Raw genomic sequence first — 25,754 nt, 5'->3', positions numbered from 1 at the left:
AGTTCATTTATTATTATTATTTAATGTGCAAGGCAGAATTCTGCTGATGCAATCTGATTTCCCTATAAGTTTTACAGTAATAATTGAGTTGTTTTAATTTTGAAATTAAGTTAATCCTTTCTTCTCTCTTAATAATCCAATTGAGCTTTAAATTGGTTTATATTAGTAGCATCCATGACTTGTTGTGGAAGTTTGTTGCATGCATCCATTACTCTACTTGGAAGGAAGCGTTTCCTAGGATTGGATGCAAAAGGTGTTTTGTTAAAAAATATATATCAGGGCAACTATACTAAAATCTTGAAAGTCTCAATCAATTCACCCCTTTCTCTTCTTTCTTTTAATGTTGGTAATCTTAGTGCTACGAGTCAATCTTCATGTGGTCTTTCAAAGCTCTTGGTATTTGTGTATTTTGTATCGTCTCTGTACTCTCTCTATTAGATCTATATCCTTCCAAAATACGAACTCTATATTTGGAAAGCATTTTCCAGAAAAGGTCGTACATATGTTTTGTATATTTTTATCATCATGTCCAGTGTTTTAGGTCAAGGAAGGCTTTCCTAATTAAATATATATAATAGTTTTTTTTTATAATCTAAAACTATAATTTTAAAACAAAGGTGTAATTGCGTTTCTCTGTAAAAACAAAAGATTTATTAACAATACGTATTTACAACTCTTAGGCCCAGGCTACACGAGCGGTTCTCCCGCCGCGGGAGAACCGCTGTAAACCGCTCCAGACACAATTTACTATGAACGTTGTATGGCCCAGGCTACACGAGCGGTTCTCCCGCCGCGGCCGCTCGCGGTTCACGGGCGGGAGAAATTCGACCGCCGCATGCAGCGGTTCTCCCGCAGCGGATAACCGCCACGTTCATACTACACGAGCGGTTTCCCCGCTTTTGCTCATTCCCTGCGAGAGAGCGTTGTTGGTCGGTCGTGCGCGTGAAGGATTCATGTTACAACATGTTTGATACGGAGCGATTCATAATTGAAATACAAGATCGGCCTGCTTTATATGATGTAAAGTTAAATGATTACGCCAATCGAGAATTAAAAGCAAAGTTATGGATGGAGATAGGACAACAAATGATGGATCATTGGGATGATTTAGGACCAGAAGATAAAAACAGATCTAGTGAGTATACTTTTTATTCTTATACAGGGTGACCTCAAAAATGTTAGAGAAACTTTATAGGATGGTTTTGTATCGATAATGAACATTCTAGATCAGTTCCTATTAATTGAAATATGCTTGAAATTGTTTGGTTTTGCGATGCAGTTAACGTGAGTATGAATAAATGTACGCGAATTTGACGATTATAATGAACGCTTCTCCATCTTGAAAAGTTTCACCAATATTTTTGGGATCACACATATGGCATTTACGAATATACAGTTTTTTAAAAATCATAAACGCTAAATAATAATGTTATAATAATTGTAATTTAATGTAAGTAACCAGCGTCTTAATGAATCATCCTGTTTTGCCAAGGAACGGCACCAGGACCATTGAAGTATCGAATAAACGAATCTCTTACTGTAATGCCAGTAGATCGGCCTGCAACTGCCTGAACTACATCGTATTCTTCGAAATCACATTCAATCGTGTCTTCAAATCGATACCCATCTCTGCGTCTTACAAAGTTGTGTAGCACACAAGCTGCTTTTATAATGGGTATGGCACTCGGTGGATTGATCATGATGCTTGAATGAAAAATTCTCCACTTTGCACTGAGAATACCAAACGCACATTCGACAAAACGGCGAGCTCTTGATAATCGATAGTTATAAATTTTCTTGGGCAATGTTATGTTTCGTAAAGAAAATGGTCTCATAACATTTTTGTTTAGACCAAACGCAGCGTCACCTACAAATACAAAAGGCACAGGTGGTTGTCCTATATTGTCAGGAAGATAAGCGGGCTCTGGTAGATCTAACTGAGAATTTATTAACTTTTGCCCAAAATTTGAACTTTTGAAGATTGATGAGTCAGCTTCTCGACCTGGAGCACCAATATCAGTGAATGTAAAACAGTAGTCTGCGTCCACCACTCCAAATAAAATAAGAGAATGGTATTTTTTGTAATTAAAATATTTAGATCCACCTTTCGGAGGGCAAATAATTCTAATATGTTTGCCGTCCATGGCGCCAACGCAATTAGGGAAGTTCGCTTCTTTCTCAGCAATATTGATCAATTTTTCTTTATTTGGTTTTGGCATTTCTAAAGGTGCCAGTTCTTCCCAAATAGCTTGACATGTTTCTTTTACAATAAATGGTATGGTTTTTCGTGAAATTTGAAAATCGTATTCCAAATCTGTGAATGTTCCTCCTGAAGCCAAATATCTGAAAAAATAAATCATTGTCATCATCAGCCAATATTGTCTACTGCTGAACATAGGCCTGTCTCAGAGCTCGCCACAACGTAAAAAATAATAGATGCATTATAAATATAATATATTTCTTTTTTTTACAGTAAAAGATCTCATGAAGAAGTGGAAGAACATCAAAGACAGTTATATGAAAGAAGTAAAGTCAGAAACCAACACAGTGTCGGGACAATCAGCACAAAAAAAAGATATATTTATTTTGACCTCTTGTCCTTTATACGCCCTACTGCTGCCAGTACTTCAGACGAACGTGAGTCTAATATTTCTCCTGTGGTTTTAACACAAAATCAGGACATTTATTCAGAAATATACAAAGAAAGCAAACAACCTACGCAAATAATGAATATACAAATCCCGATATTCCCAGCAACTTGTCTGAATTTATTTACCGCAGAAACCAGGATGGGAGCTCAGGCTCAAGAACATATTCTGAAGCATTTTCTCCAATAAGCAGAGTAGCATCGCCACAAAATGAGACTGCTTCTGACACATCACAAGAAAATGATGATTATTATAATATTATATCTTACCTACCTCTTCAATAAATTACTCTGGTCTACTTTTTATTAATAATTTTTTTTAAATAAAATAATAAATAATATTATGTGATTTTATTTACCTGAGTGTGATAGCCAAGCGTTCTGCAGGTTTGATGGATCGTCGCATGTTTGTATCTTGTTTGTTAATACTATGGCTCACAATTGATAGAAGTTCATCCAACGAGTTCACAGACATTCTGTAGTATGTGAAGAACTTTTGAAGATTATCTCGGTGTACACTAAACATTAAATGAAATATTCCGGAATTTAAACGATTACTTAATATTGGTGCCACCCAAACACTTCGTCGTTTTTTTTTTAATAACTCTATTAAAATAAGCGCTGCAAGAGCAGTGATCATTGGCGGATCCATTTTGAAGAATGAACCAAATAATGTCCACGGTCGCTTTCTCGAGCGGTTTTCCCGCGGCGGGAGAACCGCTCGTGTAGCCTGGGCCCGTCTGTAGCGGTTTACAAGCGGTTCTCCCGCGGCGGGAGAACCGCTCGTGTAGCCTGGGCCTTAACCAACACATTATCTGTTAACAAAAGATTCACTCACCTGTAAAAACAAAAGAAACAACATTTAAAGCCCTTATTTCAGGTTTCTTAATAATGTGAGATATTATATTCAGGTGTATTCGGTGTATTTAATGAAATAATGATGACCCTTTTACTTTTCATATCTCTCTTTAATTCGCTAATGTCAAAGCTGTCAGCAGTGACATCTAGTGGGCCACCAACTAACTTGTCGGTAACACGGCAAATTCAAACTTAAGGAAAGCACTCCTAAGTGGTTTTTTTTACATATATACATATATAATTGTATGTATTAGATTTTGTTATTTTGACAATCCCAGCGATATGCAGGTCCCATTTCAAGTCTTGTGATATGATGACTCTAGTTGTTGTTTTGACGAGGACATTTTCAAATACAATAATCTTTACATACCTCAAGGAAAAATCACGTACAATCCGAAGTGGGTCTCTAGGGTTTCCCATGTTCCCTCTTTTGTCCTTTCCAGTAACACTCAGATATTAAATTATTGAAGACAACATTAGCAATTCCTAAACGAATATTTAAAACAGAAAAATCAGAAAAAGATACGGTCACATCTAGGACTCGAACCCAGAACCCTTGCCTTGCCGGGGGAGATATTTAACTGTATCATATTTCGAATAAGAACTACCGACATTGCCTTGTTTTTTCTCACTGCCCATTTTTATTGTCTAGATTGCATTCGATCGCTAATATTGTCTTCAATAATTAAATATTACAATTGGAAGTTTTACTCATTAAGTTATTCCAAAAAATAAAAATAAATCGGATATTAGTTACTACTTATCGTTTTAACTGGACTCCGCCCGGCAGTCAATTATTAAGTATCGCAAATCGGTAAACGAAATCGAGCATTACTCAAATACGTATTATTGTATCACTTTCCAGTAAAACGCATCTTTTACGACCGCATTTGTTGTGAGGAAATTTTTCTGAAAGCAAAAGGGATCCGGGAGGGCGGGAGGAGAAAGTAATTTTGTCAGAATTTGATATCTTAAAAAATAGTAACGGGATAAATTATTTTTAAATACAGTTCAATTACTGAATATTTTTTCTAGGATAACCTGAATTATAGAGTATGTGATGTAAAAAAACAACTTATATATTTATATTATAGATGTTACTTCCAAAACTTTCGTTTGACGGAAGTTTACGCCCTCTGATGCGAGGGGTTAACAAAAAGGAAGTTACTTTCGGGGTTTTATCGCTAGCTTTGTTTTCTGCAATGTTCGGGTTATTTCATTATACATATCCGGATGTTTAGTGTATTTAGAGACTATATAAAACCAAGCTGGTGTGTTTCCAGGAGATCTTCAAGATCCCGAAGAGGGAGCGCATTGAACTTATGAAGGAGCACGAGCGGCAAGCCAATGAGCCGCACGCCCGGCGTGAGCGCGATAAGGAGGCGGGCGTTCGGCGCACTCGTTGGGAGGAACGCTACAGCCGCCCCGACCGTGACAAGAAGCGTAGCCGCCCGCCCAGTCCCGAGGTGCCCCGCACCAAGCAGATTAGGTGTGTATTATATGTATTTATCGTCAACGGCAATCCATCACCGAGTAAGTCATCTTGCAATGAGATTTGACGGCGGTAATAAACCTACATCGGTTGAATTAATACAGGATGTTTTCAATGTAAGGGAATTGTTTTAAAACAAAAATAGTATCTCAATTGCCTTCCGTTTGACTAAAATCATTGCAGGTTTTTTGTCTCTCCTGAAAAGCGGCCAAATATAATTTACGCGGTGATGGATTACCGTCGACAATATATCCACTGTTCCCAAGAAGAAGCGCATCGAGCTGATGAAAGTGCACTGGTGGCAGGTCAACGATCCACACACCTGATGCAAGCGCGTCCTAGCATTTTTTGATTCTTACATTTTATATTTAAATATATCTTGACTGCTGATAACGAGGGTTTCATAATTTCTGTCAATTATCTGAGAAAAAGGCATAATACGCAATAGAAAAGTATTTAAAATGCTGTGTTGTTTTATCAAAACAAATATTATGTAATTTTCAATCTTCAAAACCTCTAAGCTAAACACATTTATATCATTAATGTTTTTATTAACCAATCCACTGCTTTATGCCTACTCCTAGATCTGAAGAACGTGTCCCCTCCCTGTCGAAGGAGGAGCGGCGCCGGGAGTTTGCGGAACGTGCGGCCCGTGACGAGCAGCGCCGCAGCCGTCCGCCGCCCCCCCTACCTCCACCTACCGGCGCCCCCCCGACCCCCGACAAGAGCAAGCGGCGCCCACCCCTGCTGCCTGAACCCAATGCACACAAGCAATGGCAAGGGCTGCCACCCGAGTATATGCAGGTTAGTATAGTATAGTGTTCACTCTCGGAAAAGGTTCAGAAGAAATTTCTGAGATTTCTGTACCCGAGGGTACAGAAATTCAGTTTCAGTCTCCGCTGGCCAAAACATTGTAAATTTGAAGAGATATTTTAAAACATTTATTGGAATTATTTCAAAAGTTAATCAGAAAGCTAACTTAGTAGTTCACATTTTAACAAGAGGTGTTTCGCATCTCTTCGGAATTATTTGTTGTTGACATTCCACAGACCCAAATTATAGAAATATTTTTTCTTACAAATCACAAATTCTCATTAAAAAAAATTGTTCATTTATTTTTTTATTTATTTATTTATTTATTTGTTAAGACATACACAGTACAATTAGATACAATTTGATATTTTTAGTTATTACATAGTTGTAGTACCTATTACGTATGTCCATAAAATATCATTACGTAATTTCGTCTGAGATTGTTATAAAAGGAAGGAAGTGTGTGGATAATAATAAAAATAATAAATAATAAATGAATTGAAAACAAGAATTATAATAAGCTCACGAATTGTAATTGACTGTTAATAAATAGGAGTTTTGAAAAATGATGTGAAAATATTTTTGAAATATGTCATGCTAAGAAATTTAATAAGTTATTTTTGTATGTTAGAAAGGAATCATGAAAGATGTCTAAATGTAGTAATTTTTCGTAATGGGTGTATGTTGTGATTGCGCGAGTAATAACTGAATTGTTTGCTGCATTGGTATTGTTGGCTTCAATATGAAATAGTGTAGTGTGCCTGGTACGCCTCGTTGGAACATTTAAACCAATGACGGATAGCAATTCGGGACTATCTATTTTATTATTTAGCAGATTATGTAGAAACAACAGGTCTGACAATGTGCGTCTTTTTTGTAAAGTTAACATATTATTTGTAGTATTGTTGTATTTCTTGAGTAAATGTTTCGAAAATTTATTCTGTATACTTTCTACTAAATCTATGTATACCTTATATTGAGGATTCCATATTGTGGAAGCATACTCCAGTGGACTTCTGACCAATGAACAAAACAACATTTTCAGAGTCTTAGCACTTTTGAAAACTTTGCATATTCCTAATAAGAAACCTAGCATTCTGTAGGATTTTGAAATAATGTGTTCAATGTGCTTGTCAAAAAATAATTTGCTATCTAAGTAAACACCTAGATCTTTACACGTAGACATAGGTTGTAAAGGTTTGTTATTCAAGTTGTATGGATAGATGATTTTGTTTTTATTTCTAGTAAATGTAATCGAGTGACACTTAGATATGTTTAAGGACAATAAATTTGATTCACAATATATGCACAAATTATCAAGATCGCTTTGCAATTCCATACAATCGGATAAACACTGTATAGCTTTATAAATTTTCATGTCATCCGCGTATAAAACAAAGTAACTATTTTTAAAGCAAACGTAAATGTCAGTTATATAAATATTAAATAAGAGTGGTCCAAGATGCGACCCCTGGGGCACACCTGAGACGATTTCCGTTAAGCAAGATGCAAAACCATTGACAACCGTGATTTGGTGCCGATTATTGACGTATGATGCGATGTATGTATGTATGAGTGACGTATGATGTTCATGCTTTTACATTATAAAAAATGGATGTTCGAATTTAAATTTATTCCTGTGATAATAAGAAATAAAATTTATACCTGTGATTATAAGTCATAATATTTAATATTGCTCCAAGTAGGTACCACAAACGGCAATTTTTAAAATAATATGCAGAATTCATGAGTTTATAAATTTAAAAAAAAAATTATGTATCCTATAAATATTTGATAAATTGTCAGTTGTATCTATAGGTTCATTCAATGGCTCTCTAACTATAAGTAGTTTATATGTCTCCGTATTAAAATTTGAAGATACATATGATTTTTTCAAAGAGGCTGTAAATTCCCAAACGGAAGGAGCTGAATGATTGTGTGTATCTGGGTGATTACATGCAATTGTATGGGCCCTCTTTTGTAATCAATACAACTAGTAAACACTGTGTACCTTATCAAATCTACTTTTACACATCAGCTAGTGTTTTTTAAGATATACACAAGGAGTAAATAGGGGTTTCATCATTTCTGTCACTTATCTGAGAGAAAGGCATAATATTCAATATAAAACATTCATTCAATGCTTGGAAAAAAAAGTGTATTCTTTCTCTGTAGTTCCGATTGATAAATAATTTATTTAATGTTTTTTGGCTATACTTCAACTACATGTGTTGTGTCATTTGACCTCCCACGTTTAAATACTAGCTGTCAAAATCAAATCCATCCAAAGTTTCTTGCAAATTCATTTTTGACAGCACTTTTGTTTATGTTATTTACCTCTAATATCTCTAAAGAAAATAAACATTAATTGTCATTAAAAAACATTAATTTTCAATGTATATTAATTTGTCTTTTCTCAATAATTATTTCCAGGGTATGCCACAAGGTCCGCACCAGTTTGCCCCCATGATGATGAACGGCATGCAGCAGATGCAGGGCATGCCCCCACCCGAGTTCATGATGCCGCCCAACATGGGCCAGTTCATTCCCCCCGAGTATATGGTACAACAGCAGTTCATGCTGCCCTACTGCGGGCCCCCGCAGTCCATGTTCCCCATGGCCATGATGGACCCCATGGCCCAGCAAGTCCAGAACTACCCCAACCCGGGCTTCATGCAGATGCTGGGGCAGAATCCCAACTACGCGCCGCCCCCTATGACTCCCGTGTCAACGTATCAAAATATTCCGCTCCCACCAAACATTCCGTCGCTTCAGCAGATGCCTCTCTCTACGCCTCCGATGATGCAGAAACCTCCGCACTTAGCACTGCCTCTGGCGGAGCTCCCCAACCAGATCATTATGATGAATCCTCCGCCTTCCATGCCCCCACGGCCCAACACACCTCTTCCTCAGCAGATTCCTTCACTGGTGGCCGGCATGCCCACGGCTTCCGCCTATCCTTACCCTACCCAAGAGTCTGTACAAATTAACCCTCCGTTTTATGCGCCCCCAATCCCAGAGATCGTCTCCACTGTCTACCAAAACCAACAAGCAGATCTGGCCGTGTTGCCGAGTATTGCTACACCTACTGATGAAAATCAGGTAAATGAAATTGATTTACATTATTCCATCCTTTAACTTTAGTGGAATTAAAACTGAGTGACTGATTAACTAACCATCGCGGCATGGACTGCCAAACTTCGTCTCATACATACCATTCTGTTATTCTGACAGCAGCATACAAGCAGTATGCTGCTGATGCACTCATTTCTAATTTTACAATAAGTTTAACAATAATTTATATTTAAAAAATAACTCGATCCTTCTCTCCAAATGAAAATCCATATTTGTAGCATCGATGATATGTTGTGGAAGTTTGTTACATGCTGCCACTATTCTATTTGGTTCACTTGGTTGTGCCATCTCTTCTTCGGTCTTCCCTAACTTCTACCATTAAAACTGAATCATTAATAATACATAAATTACTTTTAGGTTGTTTCTTGAGTTGCTTCTTTCACATTACAAAAGTTACCGAATTGTGGCACAAATTATAGAATTTTGTAATTTCAAAAGCAAATCTGCGGACAATTTGAATGTATTTGTTTTACTGTCTTGATTGCAGGACACGGTGGATGTCCCTGCGGAGGTGCTGCCCTGGGCCCCCGTGCGCCTGCCCTCCATGTGGAGATCCATGACAGACCCTCGAGGGCGCACCTATTACTACCACGTTAAGCTGCGCGAGCCGCAGTGGGAGCCCCCTATGTACTCGCCCACCCCCCACAGAGAAGGTTGGTTCCACAGGGATAGAAAACTTCCTATCCTTATACATGTTTATCAAACTAGTTTCTGGCTCTAGATTATATAAGGCTAAATCTAGAGTACAAACATCTGAATACCGTTGCAAAGAAGACAAAGCGCTTTGAAGTTTAAAAATTAACAAAACTCCACACAGGAAGCCCTGATGAAAATAATTTCCCTAAGGGCCCATATTATCTTTGCTGATGCTGTGTGCAGGGTCTTGTTGAGGAGAAGAAGAAGTGAACATGGGTCTTGAAGAGGGAGGAAACACAAAGCCTTTTCTCAACCGTGTATATATGCTGGACGTGCGTTTGTTGTTTACCAACTATGCATCGGTGCCAAAGGAATCAATGATTCTAGATCCTGGAAGCATCTTCCATTGAAATACCAATAGAACAAGGATAGCATTCCCATCTGACGCCTGTGCTCTAAAGATTGCATTCCGTTTATCAAGATATGGGAATTGTTTTTGCAAGTATTTTGGGGCTTCAGACCAGAGGTGGCCGCCAAATTCAACAGTGGGGCGCGCTTGCGATTTGTAGAAGGTCAGCAGTTGTGTACTATTAAAGTATCTGCAGGTCCTGTACAGTACGCCCAGCTTCCGAGAGACTAACTTGACTCTGGTTTCGATGGCACCCCCGTTTAGTAAGTCTAGGAGCAGCCCCAGTTTAGCGAGCCAAAGTTTTATAATTGAAGACCCCAAGGCAAGAAGTTGTTAACTTACATTGAAGGCATTCTGAGATATTTAGACTTTTGCGTTTTGCCTTATAATTTTTTATTTGAATGTCATATACAATGTACTGATCCTTCATGGTGTAGTAAACAAACCAAATTTACATTACATCTATTAATATTAAGTACTTTTGCAGTCTAAAAGTTAAAATAAACATGTTTTCTACAAAAAAATGTAGTTAACATGTTCATGCCATCTTCAGGGATAGGTGAGGAGGATACAGAATTGAAAGGCAAGAACATGTTAAATTCTTGTTGTTTTATTTAATCAAAGAAATTAAACATTTTTTTTGATATAAAGTAACTAAATATTAATTATTATTGAAAAGAAAAGGTAGCAGAGCATGTGTCAATTTTTTTTTTTTGAGACTTAAAAAATCCACGAAAAACCTCATCCAGGTATGGTAACAATTTTTGGATATCATTCCATTTGGCCGCATCGATTTCTTTGTTATCTCTCACTTTTGATGACAGCATTGGCGGGGAAGATAATGTTTCACACCTTTTTTTTAAGATCCACTTCTTTCCAAGGCTCTTCTTCGGAGAGTGATTCGCTATATTTATAAATCCCGAATTCCTCCACTCTTATCCAGCGAATTCCTTTTTGAAAGTTAACCTTTTTTCCGATAGTGTTTTTTGTATTGTGTATAAAGTTCAATTGCTGTCCTAATTCTTTAATATTAACAAACTTATCAGCCATCATTGTCACGATGGGTATATTTTTTGTGTTAGCCGACATCATTAAATTTACATATTGGTCCACTGATTGAATGGACTGGCATCTATTAATTTTTTTTTCTACCAATGCAAAATCTCTATCAGAGTCCATATGTGAGTGACCAACCTCAGGAAATTTATGGTCAATTATTTTGAATTTTTTTGCTAGAATTAAATATTGCCAGAAAATAATCAAATTTATATTTTTGTTTTGACCGGCACAAGAGTCACTCCAAGCAATAAGGTGAGACTTGTTGCTCTGAAGTTGCATGGTGTTGACAAAGGCCATTAAACAACTGGCAATTTCCTCGCTCCCTCTGCCCCCTTCGTTTTCAATCCAAACATGTAAATATGCCCTATTTAACTCCTTTGTTACACAATGTACTCCCAAATTATAGAGCCACAGTTTTCTTAAATAGAAAGCCACGTTTGTGGATATCTTTGGGAGAGGTAGCGTCTTTTCCAAATCAAATGTGATGCAACAAGTTTCATCACATTCAGATGCCTTTTTCTTATCATGTTTTTGCATTTCAAATACAGCTTTGTACATATTTACATGAATTTGGTCAGATTTTTTGCTATCGCAAGTCCCACAAGTGTCTGTCTTAGGCACACCAAACGACAAGTTGAAATCCTCTGTAAAGATCCTAGTGTAACGATTCAACGAAACAGGGGCATACTCTTTTTCTCCACAAAACATATTATAGAGCTCATACAGTTTTGGGATTGACAAATCGGATGCGAGGTACAATTTACTCAATACTTTAAATCAAACTCACCAGTTTGATTTAAAGTATTGAGTATCAAACTGGTGAGTTTGATTTAAAGTGTTGAGTATCTCATCTTGTTGTACGTATTCCAAAATTATATCTCCTGTACCAGTGGTAGTAGCGATATACTCTAGACTACTCTGATTATCTTCTGAAAATACAAAGTACACTAAAATAATCATTTTTAGTTCAATGTTCAAAAGAATTTAGTGTCACAATAAAGTATTTTTATGTTTACCTACCATTGACATGACATCATGTTGAGATATTCCTAATAATATCCCAAACTCAACACCAGTCAAAGAGTCTTGAACACTTTCTGAAACGAAATATTGTAAAGCATTAATGAAGGAATTCAAAACATAAGAAAACATAAAAGAATATTCAGAGTCACAGAGTAAAACATTTTTTTTGCATTTACCATCCATTAAAATTACATTATTTTGAGGTATTTCTAAATGCTTCTCAGGTTGTACTAAATTAGTGGACTCTTGAACACTTCCTGAAACAAATTAATAAGCATTACAATAAAAAATTGTTGACTTTAAGACAGAAAAACACCAAAACAAAAATGATTCACCCATCTTCAAACTACTTTAAGGATAAATTAAGATGAACGATAATGTTTTATACAGCTTACCTGATCAATTTTTGACACATCTTCACCATTTTTTCACCTCTGGAACTCATTTTCGATGATTTTTAAATAAAAAACACGCACTGCAAAACTTTTTAAAACCACCAAGGTAAACGTTAAAGTGAGTGAATAACATGTTAACCATAGAAATCTAAACCAATGTAGATGGGAAGAAGTTGTTAATTACAGAATTACGGCAAGAACTTGCTAACTTAGTAGTTAACAAGTTCTTGCCCTGATTTTATCAACTTAATGTCACAGAAACACGTAGTTAACATGTTCATCACATTGATTTAAGCATGTTCTAGCCGTTTTTAAGCTCTGGCATGGTGTTCATTGGAAAGAGCGTATGCGAATTAGTTTAGAGAGCATTCTAACTCATTTTTTACGAAAATGTAAGTTAACAACTTCTTGCCTTGGGGTCTTCAATTATATTCTGTTAATATTTATGAGAAAGTTATTTGTACTTTTGTTAGTCAATTCATGCTTTTATTCTCTTATTCAACTTTGTTTTTAGAATTTGAGTAGGTATCGTTTGTTTATAGTGCATTACATATTTATTCTATGGAATAAACTTTCAGAGTTTTTCATTGGTGTATAGTATAATAAGTAGGCTCCGAATGAGAATTTTACTGTCTATATATTGGTATTATCTATGGTTTTTTAGGACCAGTTTCATACAAAAGGCCCGAAGATATCAATCTTGTGAGTGGTTTATTTATGCATACAACTATCCCAATCATTGTAAAATGAACCTGCTGACTGTTTAGTTACTCTAGCAGTTCTCTCAGTTACTCGGGTTTTAGAAAGAAGAATAAACAAACAACAAAATATGTACTCTTATCTGATAATTTGACTACTACTTAACTTCTTGAAACTGTTCAATTTGTTATTATTTGTGATGTGTCGTTGTAGATGAGAGTTCAGAGGATGAAGAGGCCAGTGGTGATGAGGAAGCGGAGAATGGGGAGGAGCTTATGGAGGAAGAGCTTCCTTCTGTGAAGAGCAAACTGGTGGAAGGCGTCGATGGAGTTTACCAAGGTACGATGTCAAATTTATTCTCTTTAATTTCTAGTATAAATATGGGTTATGCAGCTGAATAATTATATGTCAATGTGATACTAATATTGTTTTTCATGTGCTTTCAGTAATCAAGGAAGATCTGATAGGCAAAAACGGCATTGAGGTTCAAGCGTCACCAAAGAAACTGAAGAAGAAAAGGCCTGGCCTGGTTACCAATTGCTGGATCATCAGTGTAAGTCTCAGAGTCCCTTACTCTTACACACACACATATTAGCGGAGGGATGGATTCTTAAGTCCGTCACTCCTGGACATATTGACCCCCAGATTCCTATCCAGAACTTACTCTCCTTTCTTTCCCTATAAAGACCCTCCCCACAGCATCCTCAATGACATTGGCCCTTAGGGTATTTTTTTCTCAGAGACTCCTTTGTGGAGCTAAAGTTAAAAAAAAAGTTGTTTTCTTTTGAATAGCACAATACAGTAGAACCCCGTTAATTCGAAAAAACACATAATTCGAGATTTTCACCAAAAAAATATCCACAGAAATTTTTTTTCATACAAAATGGTTTTTTTAATTCGAAATTTATTTTTGTCCGTGCACGAAAATTTGTTCGTGTAATTCGAAAAAATTCGATTTTTGCGAAAATAAATCATAAAATTATGTAAATCTGAATCTAAAAGACAGCCGTGGCGGTAAAACGCCGAAAAATATATTTTTACATAGTTATACATCGTCCTAATTAATATTATTTTTTTGTAAATCTGAATCGATTTACACTGGAAAGTCGTAATTTTTCCAATTTATTTCGAATCTCCGAGTTTGAAGGGCTGAAAAAATACGTTTTACGCGGAAATATGTAGTAGTTTTACGCATTTACACCAAATATCTGAATTTAAAGGGTCGGCTGCGACGGAACCTGGCCGCGAAATTTCGTTTTTCGTGAAAGGTTTGGCGAAAATTTGATTTACGCGGAAATGTGTGCTATTTTTACGAATTTACTTAGAATAACTGAACTTAAAGTGCCGACCGCGGAGGTAATCGGCTGCGAAAATTCGATTTACATGGGAATAATTCGTATTAATACGAATTTACTCCAAAGATACTACCCAAATTTGAAGGGGCGACCGAGGAACTCGATTTTCGGCATCTTTTTTTTTTCAAAAAATTTCGAATTTTGTGGGAATTCGTTATTTCTAAATTTGATTTTTGATGTCCCGTGGATTTCGAATTAACGAGATTCTACTGTACGTTTTAAAACTGGAGAATTGTCAAATCAATCATTATGATTACATGACCCTTATTAACTTTTAGTTACGTTTCATTACTCTGCTTACTGCTAAATAAATATATCAAAATTATTGAAATAATACTTCGTGTCAACTTAATTAGTACAATAAACAACTATTTACGTCGGGGAGTTGGAAAAACATTTACAAAATAGGTTTTTAGGTTCTTAGTTAGGGGTTATTTAAATAATTTGTACGTACTTAGAATGAAGCGGAACTTTTCGAAAAACGTCACTTTAGTCACTTCATTAAATAACAAAATCCAACATGGCACCAAAAGATATTTTGACAAGAAAATCTTAACTTTGAAAAAAATGGAACTTTAACACATCTTTTACCATCTACATAAATAATTGTTTCTCGAAGTAATTAAGTTGAAACAAAGTGTTATTCAAATGATTTGTTTGTGTTAGGATGTAAGCGGAAGAAGGAAACTTTTATGTTAACATATTCCTTAAAAAACCTTTTTAACGTTAATTTATTTGTTGGGTTTGGTGTATTTTTTAGCCTCGTCGAGAGGAAGACCGGTTAGCAAACCAACTGGAGCTGAAGCGCTACAAGGAGAATAAAGAGAAGTTGCGGCGGAGGAAAGAGCAAGCCCAACTGGCTGCAGCACAAAGCGATGCCATTATTCTTAAATATAAGAAAAGGCTGAAAGACAAAAATAAAAAGACCAAGGTTAGTTCCCAGATCAACAAAGGCACTTCTTCCACAGAGATAAGCAACTATCCGATACTCAACGATTCAGGTATCTTGGCTACTATCGCAATTTTGCTGACATTTCAAAAACATTGTAAACTCGTCGGCGATGCCAGTCTTTGCGACCAGGCGAGGTTTTTCCCGCACACATCATCGAAACTTTAAACATGGTCAGACATTTTGTAATAATGTGTGAGCTATAGATCAATGCTAGCTACAAAACAGTCGAAAAAGAATGACAGGATATAAAAATCACAGCTACAGCAACTGTTTGGTGGAGTTAGGTCATAAAAGCATTCTAGTTTTGACGTTAATTCAGCAGTGATTGGTGGCTACGCAGGTCTCGTGATTTCAGTAGCCACATGTATATACTGTGCGCAACAAATTGTTTGCGATGTGAGTACATAACATGAGTATCGGACACTTGCTTATCCCTGTGGAAGATGGGGCGGGGCAAACTATGCCTTCTTTAAATTAAACGAGGTATTTGTAAAATAGTCCATTTCAGTTTTTGATCAAATTGTGATCAACTGTCTTTGTTATTATGTTTGCAAAAATATTCTCACTGCCTTGTGAGATGTCCCTGTTAAAATTAGTGAAACTCATTTACTTGACAAAGAATTACTAATACTAGTCGTAACCCTCAACTTGTAATGTTTGTGATTGCAGTTGCCCACATCACCATCCTCCACGCGCAGGAAGAAGGAGGTGGAGCTGGTGGCTGAGGAGTCGGAGCGCCGTATCAAGGAGATCTTCCGCAGTCGCATGGCTCGCGTCATGGTGCACCACCTCAACCCCTTCCGCAAGGATGACTGTCCGCTGGGCCGCATCGCTGACACGGCTGACTTTAAACATCTGGCCAGGAAGGTAACGCATTCATTATCTGATTATCCATAGCAGGCCCAGCCTCTGGAGTGGCTTCTCCCAACTTCTCTCAACTTTTGTACATAATCAAATCTCACTACTCGGAGAATATATAAAACTTCTCAAACAAAAATGTTCGTGTACAAATCATGCACCCAACCAAATGTCTATAAACAAAATAAATTTAAATCTCTTAAGATATATACGAATAATTAACACGTTGAACGCCATGTAGGTCACTGGTGACCTCATAATGAAAATCATTATTTTTCTCCCATAGCGCCATGACGGTCACCGGTGACCGCAGTTAATTTTCTTGGAAAATTTTGGTCAAAAAAAAAGGAACACGTTTTGATGGTCGCCGATGCCATCTGAGTATTTTTTTTTTTCAAATTTAAAATGGTAATTTTTCTTCATTTTCACAATGGCGTTCAACGTGTTAATATAGTGTAATCAAAATAATGCAATATCTTGAAGGATTATCATCAAACTTATTATTTGTTATTGGAATGCATACGATTCCAGCCCTAAATTCCAATAATTCGTCACAAGGGGATTTAAAAGTGTATCCCCAAACTTTATGAAACCCACATACAAGTGCAAATGCCCAGTTTTACGTACTTAAACTTTCGAATTTCAATGGAAAATGTTCAGTGACGTCCCCTGTCTGCGTATGCATGTTCCTGTAACATTGTTAGCGCATTGCCTACAGACAATCATTCAAGATTAGAGCTCGAGTGTGTTGGTACGCTACAAGGAAGTAAGCGGAGCAGAAGTTAGTTACTTTAACACAAACAAAATAATTTTTTATTTATTCGTAAATCCTACAATTATAAATCACGGGATATTATAATTGTAAGATTTGTGAGGCTGAATGTTGCTGTAGCTGAAAACTATTTGTTATTTGTTTTTGGATGAAGATTTTCAGGAAATTTGGCAAAATAAAAAATAGCTTTCAGCTACAACAACATTAATAAGGTCATTTTTTGTAATATTAGCAATCTAGTACACCCAAAAGTCACGAGCCGCCACTGAGTGTCAAGAACCCCGTGAGCCCCGTGAAGTCGCCCCATGAAGAACCGCCACTGCTAGAACTACATACATATCATTTCTTCCATCTTCATGTTTCTATTAAATTTCCTTGATAAGGTATCCTTAATAATAATAATGTTAGAAGTTCTACCGAGCCGAACCCTCTGATATGAAAATATCTGGAGTCGGTGAATTATTTTCCCATTTGATCTCTGGTGAGTTGACGTGTTGTTCTTGTATTGTTTTGTATATATTTTGCTTATATAATGCACTTACATAATGTTGATTGACTAGATGATCATTTGTGGAAAAGTGAGTGGAAGGGTTAAGTTTTTCCTTTGGGGAAGATTTAACCCGGACAACTAAATCGGAAGTTAAAAAATAATTGGATAATTTGTAGAGCGCCGTTTTTGTGAAAAATCACCTCAAGGGCGCTGTACAATTTATTTCCTAGGATCTACATTTGTTATTTAGAAAAGATATCAAAACATACTTACCTGGCAAGTCACTTCCGACAAACACACTTATATTAAAAAGTTTATGCTTATAAAAGATAGAACTGCACGCAGAGGACACTATATCAAAAAACACTGGTCGTCGCATGATCTTAAGTCTGCTATAGTTTTTATTTTAATTTAAATGTATTTTAACTGTCTTAAAAGCCTACAAATTGTATTTTAATAAGCGAGCGAGGTAAACAGAATGTTTTTACGTTTGCAGTTGACCCACTTTGTGATGCTGAAGGAGCTGAAGCACTGCAAGGATGTCAACGAGCTGGACTGCAACGACTCGGTCAAACAGAAAGCCAAGGAGTTTGTGAAGAAGTACATGGCTAAGTTCGGCCCTATCTACCGCCGGCCCCCGGACGAATTAGACTAGAACTAACAGCTGTACAAATCCACTACTTTTATCATACGACTGATAAATAATATTAATTATTATATAATTAAGTGTTGATGAACAAACAATAATTCAAAAAAGAATTGAAACGAGAAAGTAGTCAATTTTTTAACTATTAGAGAGTATTTATTATTTTCATTTTTATAAATTTAGTTACAAATATTTTTTTACTATTTTGTTATGTACATAGTGATAGCTGTTTTGAAGAAATTCTGTAAATACGTTTTGGTTATTTTTTTTTATAGTATGTGGATCGGATTTTAGTTATTTTTTTAATGTAAATTTATATGTAGCAAAAGATGACTGAATATTGGAATTTCTTTTTAAAGGTCGCTCGGTTAAATCGTGCAAACTCGAATGAATATTTTTTTAAGAATGTTAGACGAAGAATTTGAAATGAACTCATTTGCTGAATGCTATGTGTGTATATATTTTCTACGAATGCGATTATGTGTTTCGGTTCACTGTAAATTTATTTTATGAACAATGTTTGTATTATATTTGTTGAACTATGCGATGAAAGTAATTTTATGGAAAAAATTTCCAATAAATCATAGGATGATCTACTGCTGATAAATGGCAGTCTTTCCATTTTATACAGGATAATACATCCTTTTTAACATTTTGGAGAGTTGATAACCACTGGAGTATGTATGACCTAGAAAAATAACAACATGATAGAGTGCCGATTTGGGCATCTTGGACCTATCTGACTAGTCAAAATATTATAAACTATATATCCACTTGAGCGATTGGCGTCATATATACATTTACCATATTATTTAATTAATACCATTCCTCGAAATATTAGTATGGAAACATATGAAACTGCTTACTGCGGTTTAAAGCCAATGAATCCACCTAGATTTCACCGTTAGTCCTGTATTGTTAGGTTCTATAAATAAGGCACATTATGGCAAGCGATCTCTCAAAACGTTTTTGCAAACATCACATAATATGCTGAAAATCGCTCCAGTGGATATATTGTAACACCGATTTTAAGAATCTGTTACATTGTCAAAAGTAAAAAATAACTTATCTAAAGCATCGAAAAGACTGAGGAAGATCTAGGAAACTATTGGTCATCACAGGTCAGTTCTATTTGTTCTGCAACATCCTCACGATGCCCCTCACAATATTATTTAGCTTGGATAATTGTACTCTAACTGTACAATGTAATAACTTTATTATGTATTGAAGGAGTGATGCTCGACTTAACCCTTTCAGACCTGAATTAAATCTGGCAGTGGTAGAACATGTTAATTTGATGCTAATAACAATTAGCAGAGTTATTTTTAATTTTTCCTTGAATTAATATTTTTTTCAAAAATACAACATTTTATAAAATGAACATTGAAAACACACATTAAAAAAAATTCAGTCGAGATTGAACACAAAATCACCTTTCGAAAAATATAAATAGCTACTGCCTGAACGAGTAGCTAAATACCAATAAAAAAAAATAGCATTCGAGTATCCAAACGATTGGAAAATGAAAACGAAAAGATAGCGAGGGGGAAAAAATTCTGAATTCTGTGTGTTTTTAAATATACATTTGGTCTGAAAGGGTTATATTATTTTACTTATTAGGCTGAGGTGTACATATTATGTACCTAGTGCCTCGGCCTAATAGGCCATAAGGTGCTCAGTTTGGAACTGGCTTTTGTGAACTTGAGACAATGCAATTTACCTAACTGCCAGTAATATTATTATTAAATGGCCGACTACAATGCTGAAAGAGCATTGATTAGTCGTCAATTTTAATTAAAAACATAATGTACCTGTGAATCATCTGATAGGCAACTAAGTAATCTCCATTTTTTATAGTTTTGCGTGAATTATCTATCATCTTCACATCTGTGCTTTTTCACAAGTGTTTTAAAATATGTATGTCTGCCATTACATATAGTGTAAATATTATGATCATGTTTTATGATTTTTTTATCTCTACCATCAGAAAAATCGTGTTTACATAATATATATATGTTCTCATATATAAACGAATTTATGGTATAAATGGAAAGCTGCCCTTATTAAACAGTGTATCAATAAATTTCTTAAAGAAGCTTTTTGTTTTACTCTCCTGGTCTTCTCTAAATAGTATGAAACAAAGTCACTAAACGCATCTGTCTGTTTGTGCGCTTAGTTCTTTTAAACTACGCAACGGATTTTGATAGGGTCTCCACTATCATTCAGAGAATTTCTTCCAGAAGGTTTATATACAGGGTGTCCGGGGTGAAAGTGCAGTAACTTCGGGAGGTGATTCTACATGATGGTAGGAGCAAAAAAATAATAACTTTTTCTGAAATTCCAACTTTTTTTTTTCCATACAAAAAGATACACCTACTAAAAATCCTTAGTGGAGGTACACACTTACCCGATAAATTCGCTGTGTGCTTTTTTTATAGGAACCATTTCCAAAAGTTACTATCTATATCGGTCTCGGCCATTTCTTTAGTCATTGTTCTTAGCTCTCCGGTAGTTGGAACCGCACTGACAACCCATTTCAGATATTATTTATCATCCATCTCTAGTCCATTCACTTTGCGTAAACAAATTAAAAACTGCTGTGTGAATCAGCAGTCAGTGTTGCAAAATTTGCCTCCGCACGACTCCTTTTGCCCAGTTTGGGTGAAACTTACTGGCACTTACTGGGCAAACCAGTCGTTTAGGCGGATTCACGTTCAGTCTATGACAGGGTGACATTATGACTTAAATTCGACTGCGAATGGATATTGTGTCCATTACATCGAGGTTTCCTGTATATCTCCGTATTCACGGTAGAATGACATCACCTGATAAGGATAGGTGGTATTTGACATTTTATCGAAAAGGGGGAGAAATTGAATTATTACTTTATAACAATTTTTTATCGTCGGAGAGGATAGGAGGTATTTAGAAATAGAGAGAAAAACAACAGTCACTAACGATAAATTTTATGGTCTTTCTGGAAGTTTCGATTTTTGGTAATTATTTACCTAGCCGGTTCACTTTTAGGCACAGATTATAGAAATTACACTTCCTTTCAACAACTACTACAAGAAACAACTATTACATATACAAAATAGGTTCTTAGTTTCGGTTAATTAATGAATTCTAAAATGGCGGCAGTGAGATCGTTTTTTGAGCTTTGAACAAAAATGGTATTACAATGTATTTTTTACCATCTCTTCTGACGAAAATAGTTGTTTCTTGTAGTTGAAAATAAAACAATCACCTGTACGAATTATATTTAAACTTTGTATAATTTCCATAATCTGAGCCTATTTAAAGTGCGGCAGTTAAGCAAATATTTACCCGATTTTTTATGAATCTTTTCGCGGTTTCTTGCCCGTCGAATGCGAAGGGTATTTTTTCATAAATGAAATACCTAACATATGATTTGTGTGCAGACTTTTACTTATTTTTGCTCTGTACTTCGAAATTGTTTATAGAATTGAGAATAAAGTGTCAAAATTTCTATGACTTTTTAATTCGTGTTCTCTGCTCTGCATCTGGTTTTTCTTGTCTATGCGCATTACTAAGCAAAGTTTTGCTGTTGATCATTTTCGATTGTCATCTTTCTAAAATTTTGTTAAAATGTCACGGTACGACAGAGCTATTACCGTATTTTCTCCCGATGGTCATCTGTTGCAAGTAGAATATGCCCAAGAAGCCGTGGGAAAAGGCTCTACAGCGGTAAGATTACACATTAACCTAAAAACTGAACCGGTGGATTTGTGCATTTTACACAGTGAACAAACATTAAAATTTGCATTTATTTTAGGTTGGCGTACGAGGCGACGACGTTGTCGTGCTTGGAGTTGAAAAGAAGTCCGTTGCTAAGCTTCAGGAGGAGAGAACGGTTAGGAAAATATGCCTTTTAGACGATCATGTCGTAATGGCATTCGCGGGTTTGACAGCCGATGCGAGAATCTTGATTAACAGAGCTCAAATCGAGTGCCAATCTCACAAGTTGACTGTCGAGGATCCGGTTACCCTTGAATACATCACACGATACATCGCGGGATTAAAGCATAAATACACCCAGAGCAACGGTCGCCGACCATTCGGAATCTCTTGTTTGATCGGAGGGTTCGACTACGATGGTCTGCCACATTTGTACCAAACTGAACCTTCCGGTATTTATTTCGAATGGAAGGCTAATGCTACCGGAAGGTCCGCTAAGACTGTGAGGGAATTCTTGGAGAAACATTACACCCTGGAAGAGGTTGCAACTGAACACGGTGCAGTAAAGGTATGTATTGACTTATTGTCCTTGCAATATTGTGGTACTCTGTCATTTTATATAAGTTACTACACTACATTAGATTTCATTTGAAATAGGTACTCCCAATGTTTTTACTCATACAAATCGATTAGTGGCTTATCACAGTAGAAATGTTTCCTTCTCTGCCAACGCCACCATAATACGGGTATTTGCCTACTTAGGGGTATTTTTAATAAATAAAATAAATACACAATTTTACAACATGTAAAAAAAAAAGATTGCCAACACCACAAGAGATGTTGTATGACCGTGTTATATTGCAGCTCGCCATTCGCGCCCTGCTGGAGGTGGTGCAGTCGGGGCAGAAGAACCTGGAGATCGCCGTCATGCGGCGCGGGAAGAAGATACAGATGCTGGATGCAGAGACTATAGACAAATATGTGGTTGTTATTGAGAAGGAAAAAGAGGAGGAAGCAGAAAAGAAGAAGCAAAAGAAGTGATAACACAATAATTATGTAATTTTTTTTATTTTGTCAGGAATTTCTTAATTTGGCTATGCACCTTTTCTAATATAAATAAATATTAAGAAACAAAAATATCCTCAATTATTAAACTAATTACATTTTTTACAAATATTTTATATTAAATGAAAAACAAATGTGCAATTGAAACAATGTATCTGTTTGGTATTTGCAAACAAAATTATCATTAAAATAAAACATTTTTTAAATTTAACAAATAAACTGATAATATAAATGACGTAGGCAAAAATAAATATTCTAATTATCTACTTATCAAAATTAAAATATGAGGCTTATGGAATGGCTTACAGCAGGAACAGACTTGCCCTTTAATGGGATAAACTAGGCGTTCAGTAAATCTATAGTTTTGGATATTTGTGTGTAGAGTTCCTTTAGCTCTGTTCCATATTCCTGGTCAGGGAAACTTTTCTCTGTAACAATGTCCTTCAGAATCTCCTTGTACTCCCACGGCGCCCCAAACGAATCGGCGAAGGATTCATCTTTACTCTTATCACAAGGATCCTGAGAAACAAAACATTTTCATTATTAGATGATAGTTCTGATTGACACCCTTAAAATGCTGCTCATTATTATCCTTTAGTAGTATAGACGTACACCATACGGCCATGTTTCTATGTTGTGAATGATTTGGAGTATGGAGTAAAGTTGTGAGGTTGTGGATTCTAGATGAACATCTACTTTCTATAAATATAATATGCATGTTTTATATATATATAAACCTCCCGGAAGAAATTCTTTAAGTGATAGTAAAACCCTATCAAAATCCGCTGCATAGTTTAGAAGAACTAAGCGCACAGACTTTATTTCGTAATATTTAGATATTTTAACAAAGTTTGATTTTCACGAAAAAAATCTCTCTTTTGAACCCTCTTTGTGCTCTCAAAAACTTACTTTCTTAGAGGTTAAAGACATTTTGAAGATAAACAGTGTGTAGAACCAATCAAAAAATTTAACTAACCTCAAAATCTTGATCAGGTAGCGGGTTCTCCATCTTAATCACATCTGACTGATCAAAGAAGGTCTCGTTCTCTGCGAAAGAGATGTCCCCGGAAATATCGTTCCACTGCGAAGAACTCTGCTCCGGGATAATATACTCTGACTGCTCGTGGTTCAGTACCTCCACCACCACCATGTTGTCGTTCAGGAAGGACTTGTAGTCTATCGGCTGGACCTGCTCCTCTGGAGGCGGCCTGCTGTAGTTGTATTCTGGGAATATATCCTGCGGTGCCGTGACACATGTCTCCTCAATTGCAGGTGTACTTATGTTTTCAGACACTCTGGTGAAATATTATCATATTTCAATTACAGAATATAATCAACGCTTAATGATTGCATCAGAAGATGATATGATTTATAAATGAAACTCACCTGAAGTTTTCAATGTAAGTAGACAGGTTCATCTCCCTCATATAGTCGTTGCGTGGTGGATTGGAAAGTGGGGAAGAGACTGGAATCAAGGGATAAACAGAGAGTATGGTAAAGGATTTCTAACAGGAGTGAAGTAGGGCTCGGAGATGAACAAAGAATATGGTAAGGGATATCTATCAGGACTACAGGATTGGAGTGGGAAATACCTTGGACGTAAAAGTTAGGAACATAATCCTCAGGATGGGAAGAGAAACCTTGGGACGTTTTGTTGGACCAAGTTATTGGCAGCATGGCGCTATTAGGCTCTTGGTTGTATTCAATCGTTAGAATTTCTGAAAATAAAAGTTGATATTATTTTTAATGTAGAGAAATATAGGGTTCAACAATTCAGAATATCAGAAACATAGTAAATCATGTAAAAATGGCAAATACATATTCCTTTGAACTGCTTTGTTCGGCCACAACTAGCAATCTTGTCTTATCGGGACAGGCATCTTAAACCACTCGGACCTATTTATTAAACGTCATATTTAAAAAGGTAGATGTCAAAAATATGGGAAAATTTTGTTGCAAGATGATATTGTTAATTCTGAATTTGAAATATAAGATCGACAAATATGACAAGCCCTGCTTATTTATGGGGGTACATCAAATACTTATATTATGTAATTAATAACTGTTTTATATTGTGTAATGTAATTCGTGTATCTTTTTTTTTACTAATAAAAAAAAAATGACGCATAAATAAGTCCCAATTTTACAAACTGTACCTTCAGTCATTTGGTTGTCATCAATGTCTTTCATCGTTCTATCATGCTGCAGGGAAGCTCTTCGTATGGCATCCTCTAAGGACTTTCGAGCCTTGCGCAATCGAAAGCTTCCAAAACTGCGACTAATCTTCATATCAGGATAGGCAAACTTCTGAAATATGTAATACAAAAAAAGATAATAGGTATATTTACAACTCTAGACAAAGGGGATTATAAAGTGCCCTGAATAGCAAGATTCTACTATGGAGTGACTTTGAAAACCATCCAACCTGCCACCATTGAAACTGGAAGCCCTTTGTGAAGTTGCAAATAGTATTTTTCACTCTCAATGCTCCAATGATGTTTTCTGGTCAGTGGCAGACTTTCCACATAAATATTATACTTACTCTTTAGGTATTTAATTTAGTCACTGCCTACACCTAATAGTAGATCTAACTCTTCTCTCTTCCTTAGAAATTGTTGATAACGTTATCAACTCACTCTAGTCGCAGAGAGTATCATATCTTTGAATCTGAAAATAATTGTGTTAGTGCGAATGCTGATGAAGACTTGCCACACTTACCGTTGCAAACTTTTTCATGTTGAAACTTTTCCT

At 36.0% G+C, this 25,754-nt stretch overlaps 3 protein-coding genes across 3 annotated transcripts in view; 2 read left to right on the top strand and 1 right to left on the bottom strand.

Annotated features, from left to right (window-relative positions):
• Positions 1 to 20,308, top strand: part of Set2 (SET domain containing 2) — a 32,296-nt gene extending 11,988 nt beyond the window's left edge. Inside the window, exons 9-17 of the mRNA XM_089630938.1 lie at positions 4,789 to 4,994; positions 5,582 to 5,801; positions 8,244 to 8,912; positions 9,433 to 9,598; positions 13,380 to 13,505; positions 13,613 to 13,719; positions 15,282 to 15,452; positions 16,143 to 16,340; positions 18,090 to 20,308. Coding sequence (XP_089487064.1) covers positions 4,789 to 4,994; positions 5,582 to 5,801; positions 8,244 to 8,912; positions 9,433 to 9,598; positions 13,380 to 13,505; positions 13,613 to 13,719; positions 15,282 to 15,452; positions 16,143 to 16,340; positions 18,090 to 18,248 — 2,022 coding nt within the window. The 3' untranslated portion in view covers positions 18,249 to 20,308. The remainder of the gene's footprint in view (positions 1 to 4,788; positions 4,995 to 5,581; positions 5,802 to 8,243; positions 8,913 to 9,432; positions 9,599 to 13,379; positions 13,506 to 13,612; positions 13,720 to 15,281; positions 15,453 to 16,142; positions 16,341 to 18,089) is intronic.
• A 1,442-nt stretch (positions 20,309 to 21,750) lies between these two features.
• On the top strand, positions 21,751 to 23,075 carry Prosalpha4 (proteasome alpha4 subunit). Its single transcript, XM_089631464.1, has 3 exons — positions 21,751 to 21,947; positions 22,036 to 22,506; positions 22,803 to 23,075. The coding sequence occupies exons 1-3, from the start codon at positions 21,849 to 21,851 to the stop codon at positions 22,977 to 22,979; spliced, it is 747 nt and encodes a 248-aa protein (XP_089487590.1). The 5' UTR covers positions 21,751 to 21,848; the 3' UTR covers positions 22,980 to 23,075.
• Positions 23,076 to 23,196: 121 nt separating this feature from the next.
• LOC149424685 (uncharacterized) lies at positions 23,197 to 24,565 on the bottom strand. The gene is made up of 3 exons (XM_089631465.1): positions 24,390 to 24,565; positions 23,980 to 24,298; positions 23,197 to 23,522 (listed from the first exon to the last, which is right to left on the bottom strand). Exons 1-3 carry the CDS (start codon positions 24,428 to 24,430, stop codon positions 23,343 to 23,345), a joined length of 540 nt encoding a protein of 179 aa, XP_089487591.1. The 5' UTR covers positions 24,431 to 24,565; the 3' UTR covers positions 23,197 to 23,342.
• Positions 24,566 to 25,754: the final 1,189 nt, after the last annotated feature.

Source organism: Hesperophylax consimilis, chromosome 4, assembly GCF_061612785.1.
Source record: "Hesperophylax consimilis isolate HC1 chromosome 4, BYU_Hcon_1.0, whole genome shotgun sequence".
NCBI lineage: Eukaryota > Metazoa > Arthropoda > Insecta > Trichoptera > Limnephilidae > Hesperophylax > Hesperophylax consimilis.
This window is presented reverse-complemented; position numbering and strand designations above follow the sequence as displayed.